The sequence below is a fragment of the Mercenaria mercenaria genome, chromosome 3 (assembly GCF_021730395.1).
Source record: "Mercenaria mercenaria strain notata chromosome 3, MADL_Memer_1, whole genome shotgun sequence".
Taxonomy (NCBI): Eukaryota; Metazoa; Mollusca; class Bivalvia; order Venerida; family Veneridae; genus Mercenaria; species Mercenaria mercenaria.
In genome coordinates, this window is record NC_069363.1 from 37,995,023 (window position 1) to 38,017,722 (window position 22,700).

The 22,700-nt window shown below is 35.2% G+C and overlaps 1 protein-coding gene across 3 annotated transcripts in view; it reads right to left on the reverse strand.

The window, feature by feature from the left end:
* LOC128546024 (multiple epidermal growth factor-like domains protein 6) overlaps nucleotides 1-22,700 on the reverse strand; it is a 39,009-nt gene that overhangs the window by 5,877 nt on the left and 10,432 nt on the right. Inside the window, exons 5-16 of one of the 3 annotated variants that reach the window (XM_053538224.1) lie at nucleotides 19,086-19,154; nucleotides 15,622-15,750; nucleotides 12,977-13,186; nucleotides 12,536-12,663; nucleotides 11,667-12,106; nucleotides 10,694-10,821; nucleotides 5,515-5,706; nucleotides 4,841-5,269; nucleotides 4,158-4,275; nucleotides 2,462-2,598; nucleotides 1,455-1,547; nucleotides 291-500 (exon numbers count right to left, since the gene is read on the reverse strand). In XM_053538224.1, the coding sequence (XP_053394199.1) occupies nucleotides 291-500; nucleotides 1,455-1,547; nucleotides 2,462-2,598; nucleotides 4,158-4,275; nucleotides 4,841-5,269; nucleotides 5,515-5,706; nucleotides 10,694-10,821; nucleotides 11,667-12,106; nucleotides 12,536-12,663; nucleotides 12,977-13,186; nucleotides 15,622-15,750; nucleotides 19,086-19,154 (2,283 nt within the window). Of the gene's footprint in view, nucleotides 1-290; nucleotides 501-1,449; nucleotides 1,581-2,461; nucleotides 2,599-4,157; nucleotides 4,276-4,840; nucleotides 5,270-5,514; nucleotides 5,707-10,693; nucleotides 10,822-11,666; nucleotides 12,107-12,535; nucleotides 12,664-12,976; nucleotides 13,187-15,621; nucleotides 15,751-19,085; nucleotides 19,155-22,700 lie in introns of those variants that run through there. The other 2 variants (XM_053538225.1, XM_053538226.1) reach the window with 2 other exon arrangements.

Below are 22,700 nucleotides of genomic sequence, written 5' to 3' on the forward strand. Positions count from 1 at the left end.
TTGTTTCATCGTCAAAACTGCAACACCAATCTATCATCACTTAAACACAGCAACTTGCTTTTTTAATGGCATCATATTCTTCAAATTATTTTACTCTCTTTACAGTAGGTAAAGTACAGACATGCAAACTCATTATATAGTCCAAGGATCTCGCCTATCTTCACTATTATAACAGGTTATAAAGGTAGAAAACAAATTTAAGATTTTCTTTAAGATATCTTACGTCTTCTAGAACAAATTTATTATCTTTTTGTTTATGAAGGTTTATATTGAAATTTGCAAATTAATACCTTCCTTGTTTAGAGTAGGTGACTGTGCTTCGTCTCCGTCAGATACAGACAACACCCTACCTCCTGTACCTATTTCAATTACCACCGAAGACGTACATTTCTCGTTCTTTTTATCTGTATCTTCTGCTTTGTTGTCTGCTGCATCCCCTGAATTGTCATCTGTTGGTTGCCCCTTGCCGGATTCCTGCTCTTTTTCGCCTGGCCCCTTGTCTACGTATTTGTTTGAATTATAAAATTAGATGCCGGTAAATAGATAAAGACTCCAAGCTGACTAGATATAAAAGATTAAAATATACCCGCGTTAGTTGTTCCTGCAAAGTTTTAATTTCAATACAGTTAAAGTCACCGACCTCCATAGCACGATAAATAATTCAGATATTAGGAAATTATTGCTATATCCCTCAAGGAGGCTTTGAAATCAGTTACTGGCAGACTAAATGTTATGGAAACACATGAGAATTAGTAGTTTTTACTAATTTTTCCATTTAAAATTGACAGGTACCTTAGGTAAACTGCCTTCACTATAAAGCATCTTACAGCCGTTAAGGACGAATTTTCGCCAAGAAGATAGGAAAGCCGATGCGGGGTGGGTTATATTCCAGACTCGAACATGTTTTTGCTGTTGTTTTTTTTTATGCTTTTAAGTTCATAAATAAATACTCGTGTTCTAAAGTTCATAATATGACCAGAACTTCATTCTTAAAGAAAGATCAGTCCAGTCCCTTTAAATATTTGAATAATTAGACACAGGATGGCATATTCCAATTATTAGTAACAGTATGTTAAATGTTGATCTTGCTCTCGTCATTGTCATACAGTGCATTATGTAAGTTTCTCGTAACGTTCATTGTCTTTTATTAGATCAAATGCGTCTCCGTTCTGTTGTGTTATTGTTTCTTTTCTGACGAATTTATAGCCAGGATACCTAACTCTTGATACAGCTGTATGTTTGTGTCAATTAACACTAGTTTACCACAAAATGAAGGTTCTCATAGTAGCTTAAAGATACCCAACAGAATATACAGGTAACATTAAAACCAGTTTCAACATCACATACATGATTGTATAGCATGAAAGACTGCAGTTAGTATTACCACAGTATTTCAATCCTACTTCAAAGTTACTGCAATAGTAGATCTAGACAATCTCTCAGGTTACACTTACCTTTTGGCATCTTGTCTCCATCTTCTGCAGTTTGTCCTCGTCCGGGACCAGCGTATACGGCTATATTTTGTTTCTCGTCAAGTTCTATCATATCTGCATTTAATATAATGCCGGGTGCTCAGGTTACTGGTTTACAGGAGTATGAAATACAGGTAACTTAATGCCCAAACGTTATTTCAGTATTTAGTAATTCAGGTTTTGCACTGACAATATCTGGCTATTAAAACTGTGTCCTTAACAACAGGTCCTCGAAAAAGATGTGTTTAGTATATTTCCTGCTGGTAACTCATTTTGATCGAGTCATTTCGTGTATATTACAATACACACATTCATTGCTGGTGAAACATTAAAGGTAGCATCACAATAACATGTTTGGTCCTTTTTACATTTGCAGTACAGTTTTTACAAGGTTATGAATTTTAGAGCTTAGATGTTCTTCTCTAGACTAAAACACGTAACAGATCAGCTTCATAGAGTGCCTCCCTGCATCTTCTCTATTCTTACATTCTTTGGTACTTCCTGAGTACTATACTGGTACCGTATGCTATATTTTAAGACCATAGTGCATTTGCAAAGTCATAGTTCGGTTCTAGCCAAAATTAGTAGTCTAACTTAACTAACTAAACTGAATTACATTTTGCAGTGTCGTAGAACAAATCCGCAGGGTACTGCAGTAACATGTCAATACTGGCGGCCATAAGTATATTCTCAAACAGGGTTATATATGTCATCATTCAGACTCACCGTGTTCAACCGATAACCCCAAATCGCGGTAGGTGATATGAATATTGTACAACCAAATCCTTGAAAGCATTTAACACACCGCACAAAAAATAGTGTGGACAAAAAGTTCAAAACTGTCATTACATTGCGCATTGCACCATAACTTAAAATGTAGTTTTAACATGCAGTTAAAAATTTTGTTATTTCTTCGAGACTTTGAAAGGCAAAAATCATATGCTCCTAGTATATTATCCAACATTAAATACAATTATATATAAGCTTACCTGATGAGTGCTCAAGTAACGAAGAAGTAGGTTGCATATGCATGTTTGTATGCTCGTCTATTGTATTCGATTCTTTTGGCGGTGGTTCTTCCATCTCCTCGTCCCCCATCACGTAATCTCCAGACTTTCGTTTCTTCCTGTAAAATTGGCAACACCAAATACATTTTAGTAAATTGATTAGTTCTTTTTTATATAATAATATTAATTGATCATTAGCTTTATTAGCCTATTGTGAGTTTCTATCCAAAGGCCGTGCATTGGTAATCATGACGTGGAGCGCATCAAGTAACTTGTTATATGTTATTTATATCAATTATTGATAAGTGATGTAGCCGGTACATACTGACTTGCAAAAATTGATAACCAATTTGCAAACAACAAATACACTCACCAGTAACGACAGGCAAGCAACAAATACACTCACCAGTAACAACAGACAAACAATAAATACACTCACCAGTAACGATAGGCAAACAACAAATATACTAACCAGTAACGACTGGCAAAAAACAAATACACTCACCGGTAACGAATGGCAAACAACAAAAACACTCACGATGAACGACAGGCAAACAAGAAATACCCTCGCCAGCAACGACAGACAAACAACAAATACACTCACCAGTAACGACAGGCAAACAACAAATGCACTCGCCAGTAACAACAGGCAAACAACAAATACACTCGCCAGTAACGACAGTCAACAACATATACACTCGCCAGTAACGACAGGCAAACAACAAAAACACTTGTCAGTAACAACAGGCAAACAACAAATACACTTGCCAGTAAAGACAGGCAAACAGCAAATATACTCACTAGAAACGACAGGCAACTAACAAATACACTCATCAGTAACAACAGGCAAACAACAAATACACTCACTATTAACGACAGGCAAACAACAAATACACTCACCAATAATGACAGGCAAACAACAAATATACTCACCAGTAAAGACAGGCAAACAACAAATACTCTCACCAGTAACGAAAGGCAAACAACAAATACACTCACCAGTAGCAACAGACAAATAACAAGAGGACAGGCAACAACGAGTATACGCATCAGTTAAGAAGGCAGCAACGAGTATACTTAACAATAACAACAGGCAACAACAAGTACATGTACACACCAGTAAAGATAGGCAACTACAAATACACTCGTCAGTAACAACAGGTAACAACGAGTAGATCTACATACTTAAGTAACAAAAAGCAACAACAAGACGTTACAAGTGCACTCGCCTGTAACAACAGGCAACAACCAATCGACGCACCGGTAACAACAGGCAGTTACCAATAGACGCACCAGTTACAACATGCCAATACCAATAGACGCACAAGTTACAACATGCCAATACCAATAGACGCACCGGTTACAACATGCCAATACCAATAGACGCACCAGTTACAACATGCCAATACCAATAGACGCACCGGTTACAACAGACATCAACGAGTATACTCTCACCAGTAGCAACAGACAAAAATAGTATTCATGCACAGTAACAACAAGCAAGAAAGTAACAACAGTGGTAACAATGAGTTAACGCACCAGAAACAGCAGGCAAAAACGTGTGTACTCACCAACACACATTGTATACTCACCAGTAACAACGTGTGTACTCACCAACACACATTGTATACTCACCAGTAACAACGTGTTTACTCACCAACACACATTGTATACTCACCAGTAACAGTAGGCAACAGTGAGTATAAGGACAACAAGTAGCAGGGAAATAACGACACCAATGATTAAACCAGTATTGTCAGTTACGTCATTAATATATCCACTTTGACCGGAACTCTCTGGAGAAATTGAATACATAAAACAAGCCAATTATTTATATGTTGAATATCACGAATATCCTCGGGGTATGCAAAGGTACATGTAGAGTATTCCAGGTAAGTTAAAATAAATGAATATCTATTAATCTAAGTGCCACAACATTGACCCTTGGCGGTGGCTGATAAACTTTTTAAAGATTGAGTTTTGCTTCTATTTATATCTTTACAGAAAAATGTTCTTTTACTGACACCGTCGTTGACTTGGCTGCTTGGCAGTAAAAAGCAGGTTATAGATGCTTCTTGCGCTGATGTCATTTATGCTTGAGTATGTTTTAAAAAGATGGAAGTGTGAATGAATATTTGTATATCGGATAGTGAAATCATTATCCCTCATGTTCTACTTTATTTCACTCCTTCTTCATTACTTCATTCTTTCTCCATAAAATCTAACATTCGATTACCAAATACTTCTAGATTAATTTACCGTTCACATTATATTGAAAACTTCGTTACAAATTTTGACATACAGGCAAACTGATCGAGAAAAAGTCAAAATTATTTCGACAATAATCTATCATATGCTTACTTTCACACGTGGACCCTTCATATCCTGGTTTGCAGTTCCCTTCACATAACCTGCCATCTCGTGAGCATGCGTTACACCCACTAGGACATGCAAGAGCGCACGTAGGGCCATAATAACCTGGGTCACACCCTTTGTCACATGTCCCATTCACGTGGCATGTCCCATTTAAGCACCTATCCATACAATGAGAAGTGCACATGCTGCCATAGTATCCATCCCTACAAATACATGAACCGGACGACGCATCACAATCCTTTTTGCATCCATCACTACAATTAACACACCTTTTATCATGGTCTGACCAGTAGTATTCATCTTTACACACACAGATGCCAGTGTTACGAGTGCATGTACCACTTTGACACTTTTCATCGCATAACTGTTCACAAGTTTTCCCGTGTCTGTCAGATGGACAGGTATTACAGTGTCCTGAAATCGAAAACAAAGTAGTAAAACATGACAATAATTGTTTTATATGACACCAGTATTCCCTTTTAACTAGTTTAATTAAGGTATTGTTTTCCACAGGCGTTGCCTTATTTCGCGAAAGTTATCACAATAATGTAAACAGTTTTGATCCATTTTTAAAACAATGCTATTCTTTCTTTTGGTATTTAACGTAATGATAGAAATGAACATTGTGAGTTAATATAGCCTATGTAACGAAATTTTACCATTTTCATTACAGCCACCGACGCAATTCTGCGGACACTGCTTACACATGGCGCCATAAAAATTATTATTAAAACACCCGTGCAAACACCTCCCTGTTTTCCAGTCACAGATGTCATAGACCTGATTGCACGTGCTACATTTCCTCCTACACTTGTCAGAATACGTACTGCTGTAACTTCCAGCCGGGCAAACTTAAATGAGATCAAGATTGAAACATATTTCACTATTGTTCTTTTTAATTACTATTCACGATAGCGGTAATACTAAACAGATTTTGCATTTTTGCTTTGCCATATATACGTGTGTAATAATTCTTTCAACGCTGATCAATAAACAACCTTTAAAATACAGATCTGCTACAGGACATGTTGACAACAATCCCATATTGAACACCATGGCACATGCACCATTGTACTAGTATTTTAAGATTACGCTTACAATGTATTAAAGTCACTTATCAAAGCTTGTATACGCAAAGCTAGACTTAATTATGACAGAAGTGAAACACAGAAGTTGTTAGATTCTAGAAAGAAAAATGCTAAATTATATTGGAAAATGTTAAAGGGTGCTGCTGGATTAAAAGATGCAAATATATCCCTTGATACTTTTGAAAAATATTTCAGGCTTGTTAATAATCCCGAAGACAGATTTTTTACCCCGGATGACGATATATTGTATTTTATTGAGCGATATGAATATAATGAGTTTAATATTATGTTTGAGGAACTTAATGTTCCGTTCACTAATTCAGACATTATTACGGCTATAAAACAGTTGAAAAATAATAAAAGTGGCGGTCCGGATTTATACTTAAATGAATTCTTCAAAAATGGCAAAGATGTGATAGTTCAGTATGTTCTTCCATTATTTAATAAAATATACGATATAGGATACTTTCCTACTGTTTGGTCTGAGGGATATGTCATCCCGCTTCATAAAAAAGGCAGTATCAATGATGCCAATAATTACAGAGGAATCACTCTACTTAGTACGTTGGGTAAGCTATTTACAAGAATGCTAAATAACCGTCTTTGTGATTGGACAGAAAGTTATGATGTATACATAGAAGCTCAAGCTGGTTTTAGAGCAAAAATGAGTACAGTAGACAATGTATTTGTACTACATGGTTTGATTAATCATATTATTAATAACGGAACCAAATTGTTCTGCGCTTTTATAGATTTTAGTAAAGCTTTTGACTATGTTTGTCGTGACAACTTATGGTTTAAAATGATTAAATTGGGTCTTAGGGGTAATATCCTTAATATTATACGATCAATGTAAGAAGGCATAAAATCGAAAGTCAAATATATGAATAAATTAAGTAACAGTTTTGAATGTCAACTAGGTGTAAGACAGGGTGAATGTTTATCTCCCCTGCTTTTTTCTGTGTTCTTAAATGATATAGAAGACATGTATGTAACCAGTGGTTTAAATGGAATAGATGTTGACATGTTTAAAATGTTTCTAATTCTATATGCAGATGATATTGTCTTGTTTGCAAACAGCCAATATGAGTTACAAATTAGTTTAGATATGCTGCATGAATACTGTAATAAATGGAAATTATTAGTTAACCCGCTTAAAACTAAGGTTATGATTTTTAGAAAAGGTGGGCGTTTACCCGCAAACATTACTTTTCATTATGGTAATAATACTATCGAAATAGTGGGTAGATTTGTATATCTTGGTGTTGTATTTACAACAGCTGGGTCATTTACTGAAGCACAGAATACCTTAGCGGGTCAAGCGCTTAAGGCTACATTTCAAATGAATAAATATTTGTATAAATTTACGTATATCTCTGTTAAACATAAACTAGATTTATTTGACAAACTTATTGTACCAATTTTCAATTATGGTAGCGAAGTTTGGGGTTTTCACCATGGTAAAACATTAGATAGAGTGTATATGCAATTCTGTAAACGTCTCTTAGGCGTAAAAAAAGGTACACAGAATGATTTTATATATGGAGAGTTAGGAAGAATGCCTTTACAAAATATAAGATATATGAACATTATCAAATACTGGACAAAATTGTTACAAGCTGATGATAAGAAATATGTTAAAAAGGTGTATTTAATGTTGTATCAAGATATCCTAGATTACCCCACAAGAAAAAACTGGTGTTCATTACTTAGAGATTTACTTTATTCATTAGGTTTAAATGATGCATGGATATTTCAAACTGTTGGCGATGTACACTTATTTTTAGAAATGGTAAAACAGAGGATTAAAGATCAATTTGTACAGAACTGGCAAGCAAGGCTGAATGAGTCGAGCAGAGCTCTATTTTACCGACATATAGCTGTATTCAGGTTTCAGCCGTACTTAAACATATTGAATATCTCAAAATTTCGTATCAATTTGTCACGTTTACGTGTGTCATCGCATCGCCTTTGTATTGAAACTGGTAGATGGAATCAGCCTGTTAGTACTCCCATTTATGAACGTAAATGTACCTTTTGTGAATGTTTGGAAGATGAGTACCATTTTGTTATTCAGTGTAATATGTACGCAGATTTAAGGAAACAATTTTTACCCTCAAGATTTTGGAAAAGACCAAGTATGTTTAAATTCATCGATCTTATTAATTCAGAAAACACTATTATAGTAAAAAATCTTGCAAGCTTTGTAGAAAAAGCTTTTGAATTAAGATCTCGTATACTTTATATAAGACAGTAGTCTGTCACATTATGTTATATAACATCGGCATCAATACAGCAGCTCGAATGATAATCCAAATATTAACGTGATTTATTAACTTTATTGTATCAGTATTTTGTATAACTATTATGCAGGTAAATTTCATGCACTTAGTATTTAGGTTTTGTAGCATTTCCTATGCATATGAATAACCAAGTTGTCTAATCTTGTCAGTTTTCGCATCCTGACAAGGCGGGCTTGTCAACTTTCGCATTCGGACAAGATGGACAACATAATGGTAAATAGTGTGTTGATGTTATACATGATCTAGTTTGATTGTGATGTATGTTTTTTTGAGATTTTCTTGATATTTTGTAAATATTATTGAGTTTGCAAAGCATTTTGTAAACAGATGCATGTCTCACTGTTGTTATCTTGTCAACTTTCGTTTTCGGACAAGGTTTACAACGTAGTGAAAAGTTTTGAGTGTTGATCTGAAGTAAGTTTTCATGTCTAGCTCTTCTGTATTAGTATTCAGATATTTATCATATGTTTCAATTGTAGCAATAAGTTTATCAATATAATCATTTTTAGTATAGTTAGTATACTGACACTATGTACTTGAAGTAGTAGATACTATTATGTTATTAGTGCTCGCATACAGGTACACAAATACAGAGTACATTACAACCGATTATATTTATTTTCAATTTCAGTGTCTCTTCCTGACCAGTCCGTGGCGATTTATTAAATTTCATTCTAAACTTCTATACTACTAATTGTCTAACGTTTTACTTGACGTTATATTTGATATGACCAATGTCTATATTGCTACAATCAATTGTATTACTAGTTATAAACTTTAAGTCACATTTGATATGATGACTGTATGTACTGTTAACTTTCGTTTGCTGTCACCATATACTTATAAATGCTGTATTTTGCCACATGGGTCTATGACCTTCTGGTTTGTATGAAATAAAATCTTGAAATCTTGAATCTTATCTTAGATATAGTGGAATATAGCAATAACGACGCTGTTCCAGGTTCGATACCTTTTTAATAATGACGTTACATACAAAACATTGCAAGGATGTGACGTTTACGTTACGTTAAAGCGCGCCAATTCCCGACATCGCTATACAGCAAATTGACCTGCTAGGCAAACAGAAGTAAACTTAAATAAACTTTAGGTTTAAATATCAAATCTGTTTAATATATAAGAAAGGCCAAGAGGAGGAAGTATTTGGCTTTTCAATGCCGACATATTTAATGAGAATGTCAGCAAGCACTTTAGATAAAGTTGTCAGTATCTGATCGGTACCGCTTTTGCAAAGTTACTACTACAAAACAGCTTCACTAAATATCTCTTTAACTTACACAGATAGCTCATACGATATCTTAAAAAGGTGCTCTGTCTCTAACTTCAAAGATATCTTTAACAATTTATGAGATATCTTTTTAAAGAAATCTCTTTTTAACACTATTATATAATATCATAAAAACTGCTATCTCTTTTACGTCATCTGCTATCTCTTTTAACAAAATATAGTTCTCTTTATTTGTAAGTGCTAGCTTTCAAACATTTACCAAATGACCTGACACAGATAGCTCTTATAATTGTAGGGCGACCATTTAAATATATAATGCTTTCTCTTGACATTGAAAATATACGTTTTTTCATCTTAAACTGGTAGCTTAAATACTTAAAAATATATTTTTAATATTTCTTGTAGTCACTGAATAACTAGTAAAACGGCTTGCAATATACGAGGGTTGATCCAGATGTAATGTCATTGGAGACATTAAAACATCTAAAATGAAAAGAAGACGGCAAACATTCCTACCCAAGTGCCTTGATCTATTTGCAATATTTTCTGAAAAAATCTTTGCTTACCTATCGAGATACATGAAGATATCGGCAAGAAAGCGGTTGTCACACGTCACTAACGTGCCTGAGGTCCAACATTTAAACATTTTGTCACTAAGCAGTTACAAGACTTAGACTGGTACTACAGTACACATGTTTTACTGCCGAAATACATTATAATTTCATTTGATGAAGTGCAATATTTTGATATCAAATGATGACTGTCTTTGTTTGTTTATTGTTGCTTTTCTGTCTATTAAAGAAATACTATTTTTGCGTGTGGCGAAAGGTCGTCAATGGCGAAATTTGAATTTCTGTGTATTTAAAATGAAATTGCCCAGGAAAGCGATAGTTACCCGTGTAATCATGATTGAGTTAGTGTACATTTTGATATAATTTCTAAAACAATATAAACTTTAAATGCCAAACGGTCGCAGTGATATTGCTTTTGGACCAACCCTCGTGTATCCGACAGTCGGCGGTTAGCTGCTGACATTTCGGGCCCAATGTAAACAGATACTGGTACGGTACACACACTTTATGTGGTGCATGTATGTATATAATTAGGCCTTCATACACTTCCTCAGAAAAAAAAATACATGTTGCTGCATCTTGTAACGCCATTAAACGCATGTCAGTCAACATAGATTTAAGCCATTTACCAAAAATATCCTTTATTTTAACACCATTCAACCATCCCGGTCGCTTAGCAACGACGGCCGCCAAAAACTTGCCGGCATATTCTATGTCGGTAAATTCTGTTTCTGTAATCTTCAGTGAAAGGAGCGTCCTGGACGCAAAGAGAAGAAATATTGTTGAATATTATACATTTTGTATTGTTTACAAACCATGTAGATTATAATAAAAATAGGTAAAGTGAGGAAGTAAGCCGATGGTGCTAATTGTTTTAGAAAAATAAATCAATCATTAAGCAGACGTGCAGACAGAGGCTGGTCAGTCAGTTATATATCTATAGTCGAGCTAAAATATGTCGCACCTATGACGGATAGACGATTAAAATGATACTTGATGGATATCAGACCGAACTGCAGCCGCCAAGATATCAGTCTAGCTGTAACCTTGTTGGAAAAATTATATCGCTCTGACGTCGATTTACGATATCTTTCAGATATAATAAAGATAACATTCCAATGATTGCTAGATATGGATTGGCTGGCTGGGATGATTGCTAGATATGGATTGGCTGGCTGGGATGATTGCTAGATATGGATTGCTGCTGCATGGTGCTGGGATGATGCTAGATGGTAGTACTGGGATGATGGCTAGATATGGATTGGCTGGCTGGGATGATTGCTAGATATGGATTGGCTGGCTGGGATGATGCTAGATATGGATTGGCTGGCTGGGATGATTGCTAGATATGGATTGGCTGGCTGGGATGATGGCTAGATATGGATTGGCTGGCTGGGATGATTGCTAGATATGGATTGGCTGGCTGGGATGATTGCTAGATATGGATTGGCTGGCTGGGATGATTGCTAAATATAGATTGGCTGGCTGGGATAATTTCTAGATATGGATTGGCTGGCTGGGATGATTACTAGATATGGATTGGCTGGCTGGGATGATTTTAATATGTTTGAGATATAAAAAATTTTGTGCTACAAGACTTACGTAGGTTCATCTCTGGATGTTTCTTCTGTAAGATTGACACCAGATCGCAACATCATTGATATATTGTTCTGTAAGACGTTCGGATGAGCTTCTAATAGCCCTTTGATTTCTACAACTACCACTCCAGCAAGTTCAGTGTCGTTCGAACAATCAAAGCCGTCAAAAAGACAGTCAGCATTATTACATCCCGGTTTGCAGTCTCCGTTACCGAAGTCACGTGTGCAAACTGTGTCGAAAAATGGGCTGCAGTCTTCAAGTCCATTTATTTTTGCGTCAAATCCATCAAATAGCGTATCTTCTGCGTGGCAGTTTGGATGGTCGTAGCCGTCTCCGAAAGCCTGAACACATTCTGATTTCGTATCGAAACCGGTTGTGTTGTAAGGATCTGCCGTGAATTTACAGTTTTCTGTACCGTTACATACGTCTGCATTACACAGTGGCTATGAAAGAAAAATGAAATTAAAGAAAATTGAGATATTGTTTACATGAAACTATAATGGTAATACATGCTATTTAATCTGGTGTTCGAAAAAAAACACATTTATCCATTTCAACTTAGTTCAGGTATAGCACGGTACTATTTTTAGAGAGTTCTGATTGTGTTTTAGCGGAACTTTTAATTTGTATATTATGGTAAAAATGTTAATCTGGTGTTCGAAAAAGACACATTTATCCATTTCAACTTAGTTCAGGTATAGCACTGTACTGTTTTTTTTAGAGAGCTCTGATTGTGTTTTAGCGTAACTTTTAATTTGTATGTTATGGTAAAAATGCAACGGGACCGTATGTGAAATACTTGAAACCTCTACAGTTAAGCCAAAAGAAACAAAGACAAATATTTTATATTTTTATATACTTCAAATACTTACCTTACAGTAGCCCTCATCAATGCAGTACCCTGGTCCGTTTCGGTCACAATATAACTCCAAGTTTTCATTATTAAGACAACCAGTTTTCTCCCCAGAATAACCAGGACTGCAATACATCTTAAACGAATCTGTAAGATATGTTTGATTAAATGTTTTCATTTTCAAAACAAGAGAAAATAAATATTGTTTTTAATATAACCTTGGTATAGTCTATAAAGAAAAACGAAAGAAAACTCTCCAGAATGGGCGTTTTTACTCTTTTGTTGGCCAACAAGAAGAAAATTACTGTATCGTTTTTTCTAACTTTAACTTATAGGTGTGCTACTCAATATAATTTAGTCAAAAATGTGTTGCATTAAGGTACTTTATCAATGTTGGCGATATTAAAACTTTGGAAGCCCTTCCAAAGCAAGATGGACAACTTCCTTACCATAAACTCACCTATTTGATCAATGCATGTTATGTACGCATTTGGGTTGGAAGGTGGCTTCGCAAGGCAGTTGTCTCCCTCATTCAGTTTGCAGTCGTTATTCGGGTCCCCACGTATACAGTGGCATTCATAACTGTTTTGTTTGTACAGCGACACACATTGCTCGTTGGTTTTATTACACGGATTCAATTCACAAAAGTCATATATTTCACAATGATCGCCTGAAAAAAATGTTGCAGATATTCAGATTTTATACAAAAACTTCTTTTACAGTGCCTTGCATATTGATTTCTTCTAGGGTTTTCAAAAGTAGCGCTGCATATAACGAGACTTGATATTATACCAAACGATTCATTGCATTGTCGTTATTAAATCTGATTACTAGGTAAAAGCCTATTTTTTTCACAGATTATCATGTAAAAGTAGAGTTCATTTTGCAACCACTCAAGCAACTGTCTAGTTTTACATGCATTCAGAATATAGTAAGGTGTTCTTTTAAAGATAGGTATCACAAATATATACCTGAAAAACACTTTGAAAAGTTCGTCCATATATGGAAATTATTTCATTTTTGCGACACGTATGAAAGTATTTATTATAATAATAATAATAATATTATAATAAAGTATTTCATATTCATTTACTATTATTTATTAAATCTTATCATATACGGTGGTTTCTTAGTGATATATGAAACGTGACGGCTGTCGCCCGTGCACATGATGCTCGTGCAGTTATCCATGTTACACAAACGTATGAAGAACATTTTTATCAAAATTTCCCTACTATCTATTCATTAAATTTTGTATCGACTCTTATTCTTCTCAACAATAGGCGTTACTCAAGTTCTTGTATTAAAGCGCCATAAAATGCAAATATCGGTATGGTACGGTCATAAAAATTATACTGGATAGGCTGCGGTTTTAGGGTTCCGCGTTTGACACCACCACATGAACGTTTTGAATTCTTCAAAACTTACCTACATAGCTGAGTGCATAATATGATGCTTTATACTGTATCTCAGAACAAAAAGCATTACAAAAGGTAATGACTCTGTGTTGAAACACTGAAATTGCATATGCTCCGTGATCCTACATGGAAACAAAAGACGTCAAAAAAATTAATTAATTAATTAATTAATTAATTAATTAAAAGTCCTTTGAATAGTATATGTACACTGTCGGGGAGTGGTGGTTTGACGTTTTACTTCTGCCTATACTCCAGAAGGATTCATCTGATCAAGTTGGTTTTGAAACGTAAAATTTCATTACAAATTTCAAACTTTGTGATCTTCTTCGAGACTTCTACTTGAATTAAAGAGAATTCCTATAGTTTTTTTCCTTTCATAGATTTTTTTTTTTAAAAAATCACATGTATGATAGGAAAATTTGTGCTGAAAACAATGAACAAATAAAAACAATGGGTCACCAGGCTTGTTTTTGTGAAAAATTGTTTTGAACACAACCACTGTTGCTGAAACTGCCAGCGATTTTTCAAATTTTTCGAAATTTTCTGCTTTTTTTATAAATACCAACTAAAATATACATCAAGACAGCACAATAAAAGTTTATTCTTTTTACAGATTTTATTATATACTTATTTGATATCATAGTCATATTTGTAATACTATATCCTTACAATAATGGGTACAAATGAAAAAAATCTTGTTTCCTATTCTCTTTTGTGAACTTTCCCCAATGAAAAATACCCATAGTAAGGAATATCTTTTTTAATTTAAAAAAAAATGTTTCACAGAATTTTTTCTTGTTTTTCTTGTGTATAAAAGATTGTATTGTGAGCATAAAAATGGCTAAAAATGCATGGATCACCAGGCTAAATTTTATGTTAAGACCGCTTGAATACAACACCTGTTAGGCCGGAAAATGGATCGAACCTGACCAAATTGATTACATGTATATCTGCTAGAAGTTAAAAAAAAGTTTTAAAAATTCTTAATTCTTTCTATAATTGAATACTAAATAATTTGAAAGGTGATATTGTCTTATCAGTACTAAGTCAATCGTCTTACATTATATGAACGACACTGTCTTTGTACTAAAATGCGATGTGAAAACACAACCACAAAAATGGCAAGATACCTGTCAGGCAGGGCACTTGTCCATACAACATAAACCAGTATCAACATTTGAATACTGATAAAAATTATTAAAAATTTTATTTCATTCAAGATTCCTCATATTTAAGATTGTCTGTCACATGTTTCAACAAATGTTGACTTCACTTGAGTTTTCTATAGAAAGTGTCGGCTGCGCAGAAAGATGCGCACACAAAACTATAGGAATTCCCTTTAAACTCCTGTAAATAAACGTGCAGATGTGGCTGGCTGATTGAATATATGCTGTAGCCCTTAACCCACTACCCTCTCTACTCACTTCTGTTATTGTATTTTCTGTCGAATCTCTCTATTGATGTTTTCTTTTCCATGCAAATATACAGTCAAACCTGTGTTAAAGACAACCTCTGAGACCACCTGGCTCTAAAGACCACATGTTTTGTTTCCCATTTTAACATTTACAGTGTATTTCAACCTGTGAATAAAGACCACCTCCCAATAAAGACCACATTTTTGGCTCTCCCAAGGGTGGTCTTTATAGACAGGTTTGACTATAGTTGAAAAAATGTTAAAGACACATACCTTTATATAACGGAAGACACTTGCACTTGTATACGAAGGAACCATTTTCCAGCTCTACAGAGCAGTTCTTAGTATTATTTATTTTACAGGCATTAGGAGGACAGACTGTGGGTTCCTCGCAGAAACTACCTGAAAAAATTATGCATAGCTGTATATATAGTCAGACCTGTCAGTAGATAGCAGCCTTGAGAAATGAATAGGTCACCTAAATATACGGGTGATCTCTAAACACGTGTAAACCTACACTATTGATTTTAATAAGATACGAAAAGTGACCTTAATAAGAAGGTTTCATAATGCCCTTTATTTACTCGTTTTAACGCAAAACAATAGCATCCAGTTCTTATATTTACATCTTTACAGTAGCTTGTTATTTAATAAAATAAATATATTTCAGGATATCGATCGTTTAGACATCTAAATAGAACAGCTAAAGAGACCTGACCACTTTCAATTAAGAAATAATAAATATGTCCCTATATTTTATCAGTTAATAAAATATGGGCAGGAGTTCGGATGCGTAATAATTAAATCACGAGTGCGTAGCACGAGTGATTTAATATTCGCATCCGAACGACTGCCCATATCTTATCAACTGATAAAATTATTGGAACATATTTATTATTTCGATTCTAACCACGCAAATTCTGCGCATTTTACAGCACTACATTTTAGCTCGATATGCCTTTCGACTGGCCATATGCTATCATAGGGATCCGTCACGTGCTATGATAGATGGGAAAAAATTATGATAGAGGGGATTTTTTTGTTTAAAATGTTTCTTAGATGAAAATTCAAGAACTTATATGTGAAGAAAAGTCATCCATAAATAACATAAATATAAACAAGGGGTGGAACATGGCCAATTTCGATCTTGTCAACTACCTTTTTGTACCCCATTCTATCGCGCCACATATTTGTAATATCCGACCCATAACCACTGAATTACATGAGCAAAGGCTCACTCTAACTGAAAATGTATACTATTCTCACCTTAAAATGTTCAACAAAGCCGTAATTTATAATTTTATATATGCCGACACAGCCGTGTTTTCATCTTGGACACACAGTCGTAAAATATAAACACGATCATGTCCAGGTGTAAAATGCAATAAATAGCCGTAGAACGTGGTGAAACAAGTTATGGTTCTTAAGAATGATAATAAATACACTAACTGCAAACATTTACACACCTCGGAAAGCTCTATCGACGAAGAATACGTGTATTTTGTCTTTCTCGCTCTATTTTCTATCATTTCTCGGCATGTTGATATCACGTGACAATCGTCAACCACAGTTCATGAAACCTGTGTTCTGATTGGATGACTGATACAAAAAATGATCATGTGACATTTCTAGTGTCATGGACGGAAAAGAAGAAATGTTTGTTAGAAATGATAAAAATACACGAATTCTTCACCGATAGAGCTTTCCGAGGTGTGTAAATGTTTGCAGTTAGTGTATTTATTATCATTCTTAAGAACCATAACTTGTTTCACCACGTTCAACGGCTATTTATTGCATTTTACACCTGGACATGATCGTGTTTATATTTTACGACTGTGTGTCCAAGATGAAAACACGGCTGTGTCGGCATACATTTTCAGTTAGAGTGAGCCTTTGCTCATGTAATTCAGTGGTTATGAGTCGGATATTACAAATATGTGGCGCGATAGAATGGGGTACAAGAAGGTAGTTGACAAGATCGAAATTGGCCATGTTCCACCCCTTGTTTATAAGTTCTTGAATTTTCATCTTAAAACATTTTAAACAAAAAAAAAAAATCCCCTCTATCATAATTTCTTCCCCTCTATCATAGCACGTGATGGATCCCTATGGATACATACACATTCAACAAAAAAAACTTATTTTCTTTGTAACAACAATACTAATATGCCAAAATATTTCATAATTTGTTCGATTAGCCAGTTATTGTTCGTGACTTAAGCATAATTATTCTATTTTTTTTGTTGTCGCAATTTTCCATGTGGCTAGGACAAATAAATCTGACGCAAACTTGCGATCTTTTTACATTGATATAAAATATAATTTGTCTTTTTCATAATTCTAGCAGATATAGGCAGTTCCCGATAAATATATTTATGAAAAAATGGTGTCCGGGCATTATTATCGAGCATGTTAAAATTTGACATTCTACAGACCCCTTTTCGGGCCTCGCTTATTCCCCGCGAACGTGACGTCATTTCACAGGAAAAACCCTGAAGTGGTAATACCGGAGCTAAGGTATGTATATATGTTAATCGTTTTTATTCTTTATATTGTTTAAGCTTTTGAGGACGAAATATATGCAATTTCTGTCCGGAGACGACTCGCGTGCTAGTACACGTTACCTACATGGTTGCACTGAAACATACACGCCGGAACATTGCGACATATTAACACGTAAACACTTGAGTCTGGAAGACTGGAACATGAATTATAATTTTATTTTAGTAATGTCAAAGTAGAATCTAGTTGACATTTGTGGTGCATTTAGCGCAGAAATTGTAAACTACGTACACGACCAGATATAGATGCACTGATGTTGAAGTTGAAACTTACCAGGCTGAAACATTTTCTTACGGTAAAAATATAAACAAATAAATTCATCAGTTAGAAATTGTTTGTTTCAGAAAATTTGATGAACTTTTTATTACTACTGCTTAGCACTGAAAAAGTCGAGTATTTAGTCGGCATATAACGGAAGCAGAACAGAATCTCACAGTCATGTTACAATCGTAGGGTGGAATGGAACAGCTATAGATTATCGTAGATTTTCGCTATATGTTTATATAGCAACTGCTGCGGATTGTGTTAGAATTGTAATTCGCCTTCCAAGAAAAATAAAGTTCCTAGTTTTTTTTATTTAAGATATCGTTAAATCCAGTGAAAAATCATATAGTCCTGGCGATTCAATTTGACCTTTATCTTCAGAAAAAGTAGTTTTAGCTATAATTTACCGTCCTTTTTGAAATTTCGGCGTCAAATTTTGAAAGAAGTTTTCGAATGACGCCATTTTGTGCTTGTCTTTTTATAAATGACGTCAGATTGCATGTCCAATCTCGGAAATGGCCGTCTTTGATATCGTTAGGCCTAAGTTGTTTCTTCGTAAATAAAGTCATTTTTCTTTAAAGAAATTCTTAAAAAATGATTAGACCATGTAGTGGTTTGAAATCTGTGGTCTCCTCGGCCAGCTTGGCAAGTAAATAGTGTAGATGATACAAAGTATTAATAAATCAATTTTTCATTTACAAGTCTGAGATTCCTATGACCAGTCAGAACTATAATTTAGTTTCGTATATGTCCTATGTAGATGAAGTTGTAAATAGTTTTTTACCAGCTTTTAACAAGTTTCGACATTTTTACCAGTGTTTACAAGATATGTCACTGATTTTCACCATCATTTTATATTATAATCATACCTTACAAAGACAATCATTTTTATGTACGTGTGTTGAACTTACCTATGAAGTCATTGATACAATTGCACGTGCCATTAACGCAGATGCCAGAGTTATGACAAGGCCGCACACCTGTATTAAACATAAAGATTACGACGAAAATGCAAAATACAAGTTTTTTTTTGTTGAGGAGAGTGGAGAAAAGAAATTACTTTAATTTTAAATCTACAAGTTTATTTATATCTAAAGTTACAAAATGCTTTGAATTTTATGACAAAACAGATGACACAGTTGTCTAAATAGAAAATAATTGAGCCGTGCCATGAGAAAACCAACATAGTGGGTATGCGACCAGCATGGATCCAGACCAGCCTGCGCATCCGCGCAGTCTGGTCAGGATCCATGCTGTTCGCTAACAGTTTCTCCAATTCCAATAGGCTTTAAAAGCGAACAGCATGGAGCCTGACCAGACTGCGCGGATGCGCAGGCTGGTCTGGATCCATGCTGGTCGCATACCCACTATGTTGGTTTTCTCATGGCACGCTCATATGCATCATTTGATTGTAAGCATATTCTGCCAGACCTTTAAAAGGAGGTAATAAAAAGGTTTGAATTCAATATCACCTTCTAAATAAACATAACACAATTATGAGCTAACAATTACTCAAAAATGAAACAACAAGAAAAAAGTAGAGCTATATGTTGTGTTCTTTTACCAAAATGTGACAGCCACATTGTAACCAATGTTATTATGACCTTTTAATCACAGACATTTAGACATTTAGGGTCAGAACCACCCTGCCAACTGTTAGCCAATATTTGTCAGCATTTTAACACGTACTGAGCGTAGAAACGAGTTTTATAACTATTTCTGCATGTTTTAAAAATGCACTTTTACCATCAATCGTCGAGCAAAGATGGGCAACTGTGAAGATTTGGCATTGGCAGGGGTAGAAGAGGGCGAGAGGTCCTGAAGTGCCTGTGCTTTCAATTACTAATTTACCTTATTTGTTTTAAGCATGTAGTGACCGTTTCTAAATTTTTGTTATCATCGTATCATATCTTACAAAATCTCACTATTTTTGGGGGGGAGGTGCGGGGAGGGGGGTGGGGGAGGGGGTTTGGGGCGGCGAGTGGGGATGATGGGAAGAAAGATCGTCTATATGTTATATACACAATGTAGGAAAAAACAGGAGTGTATGCTTTGAATTCAAAATGAACAAACATCGGTACAACATATTGCAAGTCACTCTCCTTTTCCAAGCAAAATCAAGCTTTGCGTAACACACAAGCTTTCTATCACGACTGACTAATAGAAGCACAACCGACCCGAAAAACAAGAAGATGTTTTTACATATCTGTAGAAAGCGAAATGAACAAATTTCTTTTGTCGACCTTTAAAAAGTGAAAATAGTCATCTTTTCCATAAGTTTGTTGCTGTTCATAGGATTTAGACTACATGTATATACATTATCGTGTGTTTGACAAGCTATGCTGCTACATATTTATTCTACCTAGAAATTTGGATCAAAATCGGACATAAAAATAATCAAGAGGGCCAAGATGGCCCTAAGTCGCTCACCTGAGTAACGCACAATAACAGTGTAAACATGTTTTACCTAGTGATATCGTGGAGACAAATATTCTAAAAAAAATTAAGATTGGACCAAAAATGTGGCATCTTGAGTGTAAATAAGCTTATTCTTTGATTTAACCTGGTGACCTAGTTTTTAACCCTACATGACCCAGTTAAAAATTCATCCAATATTTCATGCAAACAAACATTCTGACCAAGTTTCATGCACATCAAATGAATAAGAGTGTTAACAAGCTTTTCCTTTGATTTGACCGGTTGACCTAGTTTTTGACCCCATATAATCCAGTTTCAAACTTAGCCTAGGAATCATCAAGGTAAGTATTCAGACCAAGTTTCAGGAAGATTGGGTCACAAATGTGGCCTCAAGAGTGTTAACAAGCTTTTCCTTTGATTTGACCGGCTGACCTAGTTTTTAATCCCATATAACCCAGTTTCAAATATGGCCTAGAAATCATCAAGACAAACATTCTGAACAAGTTTCATGAAGATAGGGTCATAAATGTGGCCTCTGGGAAGCTAACAAGCTTTTCCTTTGATTTTACTGATGGCCTAGTTTTTAACCCGACATGACCCAGTTTCGATCCAGGCCTAGAAATCGTCAAGATAATCATTCTGTGCAAGTTTGTACCAACTCAAAGCATAAATGAAATCTCTATATGGCTGAAAGTGCCAACTAGAAAATTTTGCCTCTTTCAGCGTCAGTAACTCCAGAACCCATAACGGAATCTAGCCGGTTTTCGAAAGAAACTGAGATCTTATTGTGACTTAAGTTGTGTGTAAGTGTAGCTAAAATCAAATGTAAAATGTCACTTCTATCGTGTTCACAAGGTAAACATTAACAAATTTTGGCTCTTTCGGGGGTCAATCAGGGGCCGTAACTCCGGAACCTATGATTGGATCTGACGGATTCATCATGGAATTCAAAATTTATTGTTGTTGAAGATATTTTGCAAGTTTGTATCAACTATAGCCATAAAGGAAGCCTCTATATGGCTGCAAAAGCCAAATTAGCAAATTTGGGGCATTTAAGGGGCCATAACTCTGAAACCCATGATGAGATCTGGCCAATTTTCATAAGGAACTGAGATATTATGCTAATATAAGTTGTGTGCAGGTTTGATTAAAGCTGATTGCAAAATGTTGTCTTTATCGTGTTCACAAGCCAAAAATAGCAAATGTTGGCCATTTAAGGGACCATAACTTTAAAACCCATGATGGGATATGGCCAGTTTTTCAAATGAACCGAGATATTATGCCAATACAAGTTGTGTGTAAGTTTGATTAAAGTTGATAGCAAAATGTGGTCACTATCATGTTCACAAGTCAAAAATAGCCAGGTTTGGCCCTTTAAGGACCAATAACACTAAAACCCATGATGGGATCTGGCCAGTTTTCAAAAGGAACCGAGATATTATGTCAATACAGGTTGAGTGCAGGTTTGATTAAAGTTGCTTACAAAATGCGGTCTCTGTCGTGTTCACAAGCAAAAAAAAAAACAAATTACGGCCCTTTAAGGGACCATTACACTGGAACTCATGACGGGATCTGGCCAGTTTTCGAAAGGAAAGATATTATGCCAATACAAGTTGTGTGCAAGTTTTATTAAAATTGATTGCAAAATGTGGTCTCTATCGTGTTCACAAGGAAATTGTGAACAAACGGACGACGCACGGACGACGGGCGAAGGTGATCACGAAAGCTTGCCCTGTAACTACGCGACAGGTGAGCTAAAAACATAGCCTATCAATAAACAAGAAACCCGACAACGGCACGAAAGCAGGTTTTCAAAATATATGGAAACCGTTTTCTTTTCTATATTATTAACAGTGACATTGACCTTGACTCCAGTGAACCAAAATGTAATCAAAACCTTGTTTTGACTATGTGCAACCTATAGGCTAAGTTTTGTTTCAATATTGTAATAAAAGCTAAAGTTATTGAGTGGACATCCAAGCTAAAAATTCAAAGGAAGAATATCCAACAGGGAAAGCCGCGTTCTAAAAACGCAGCCTCCCCAAACGTGCACACGATCAACACACACACACCACACAAAAAGCAAATACACAAGGACAAAACAAACA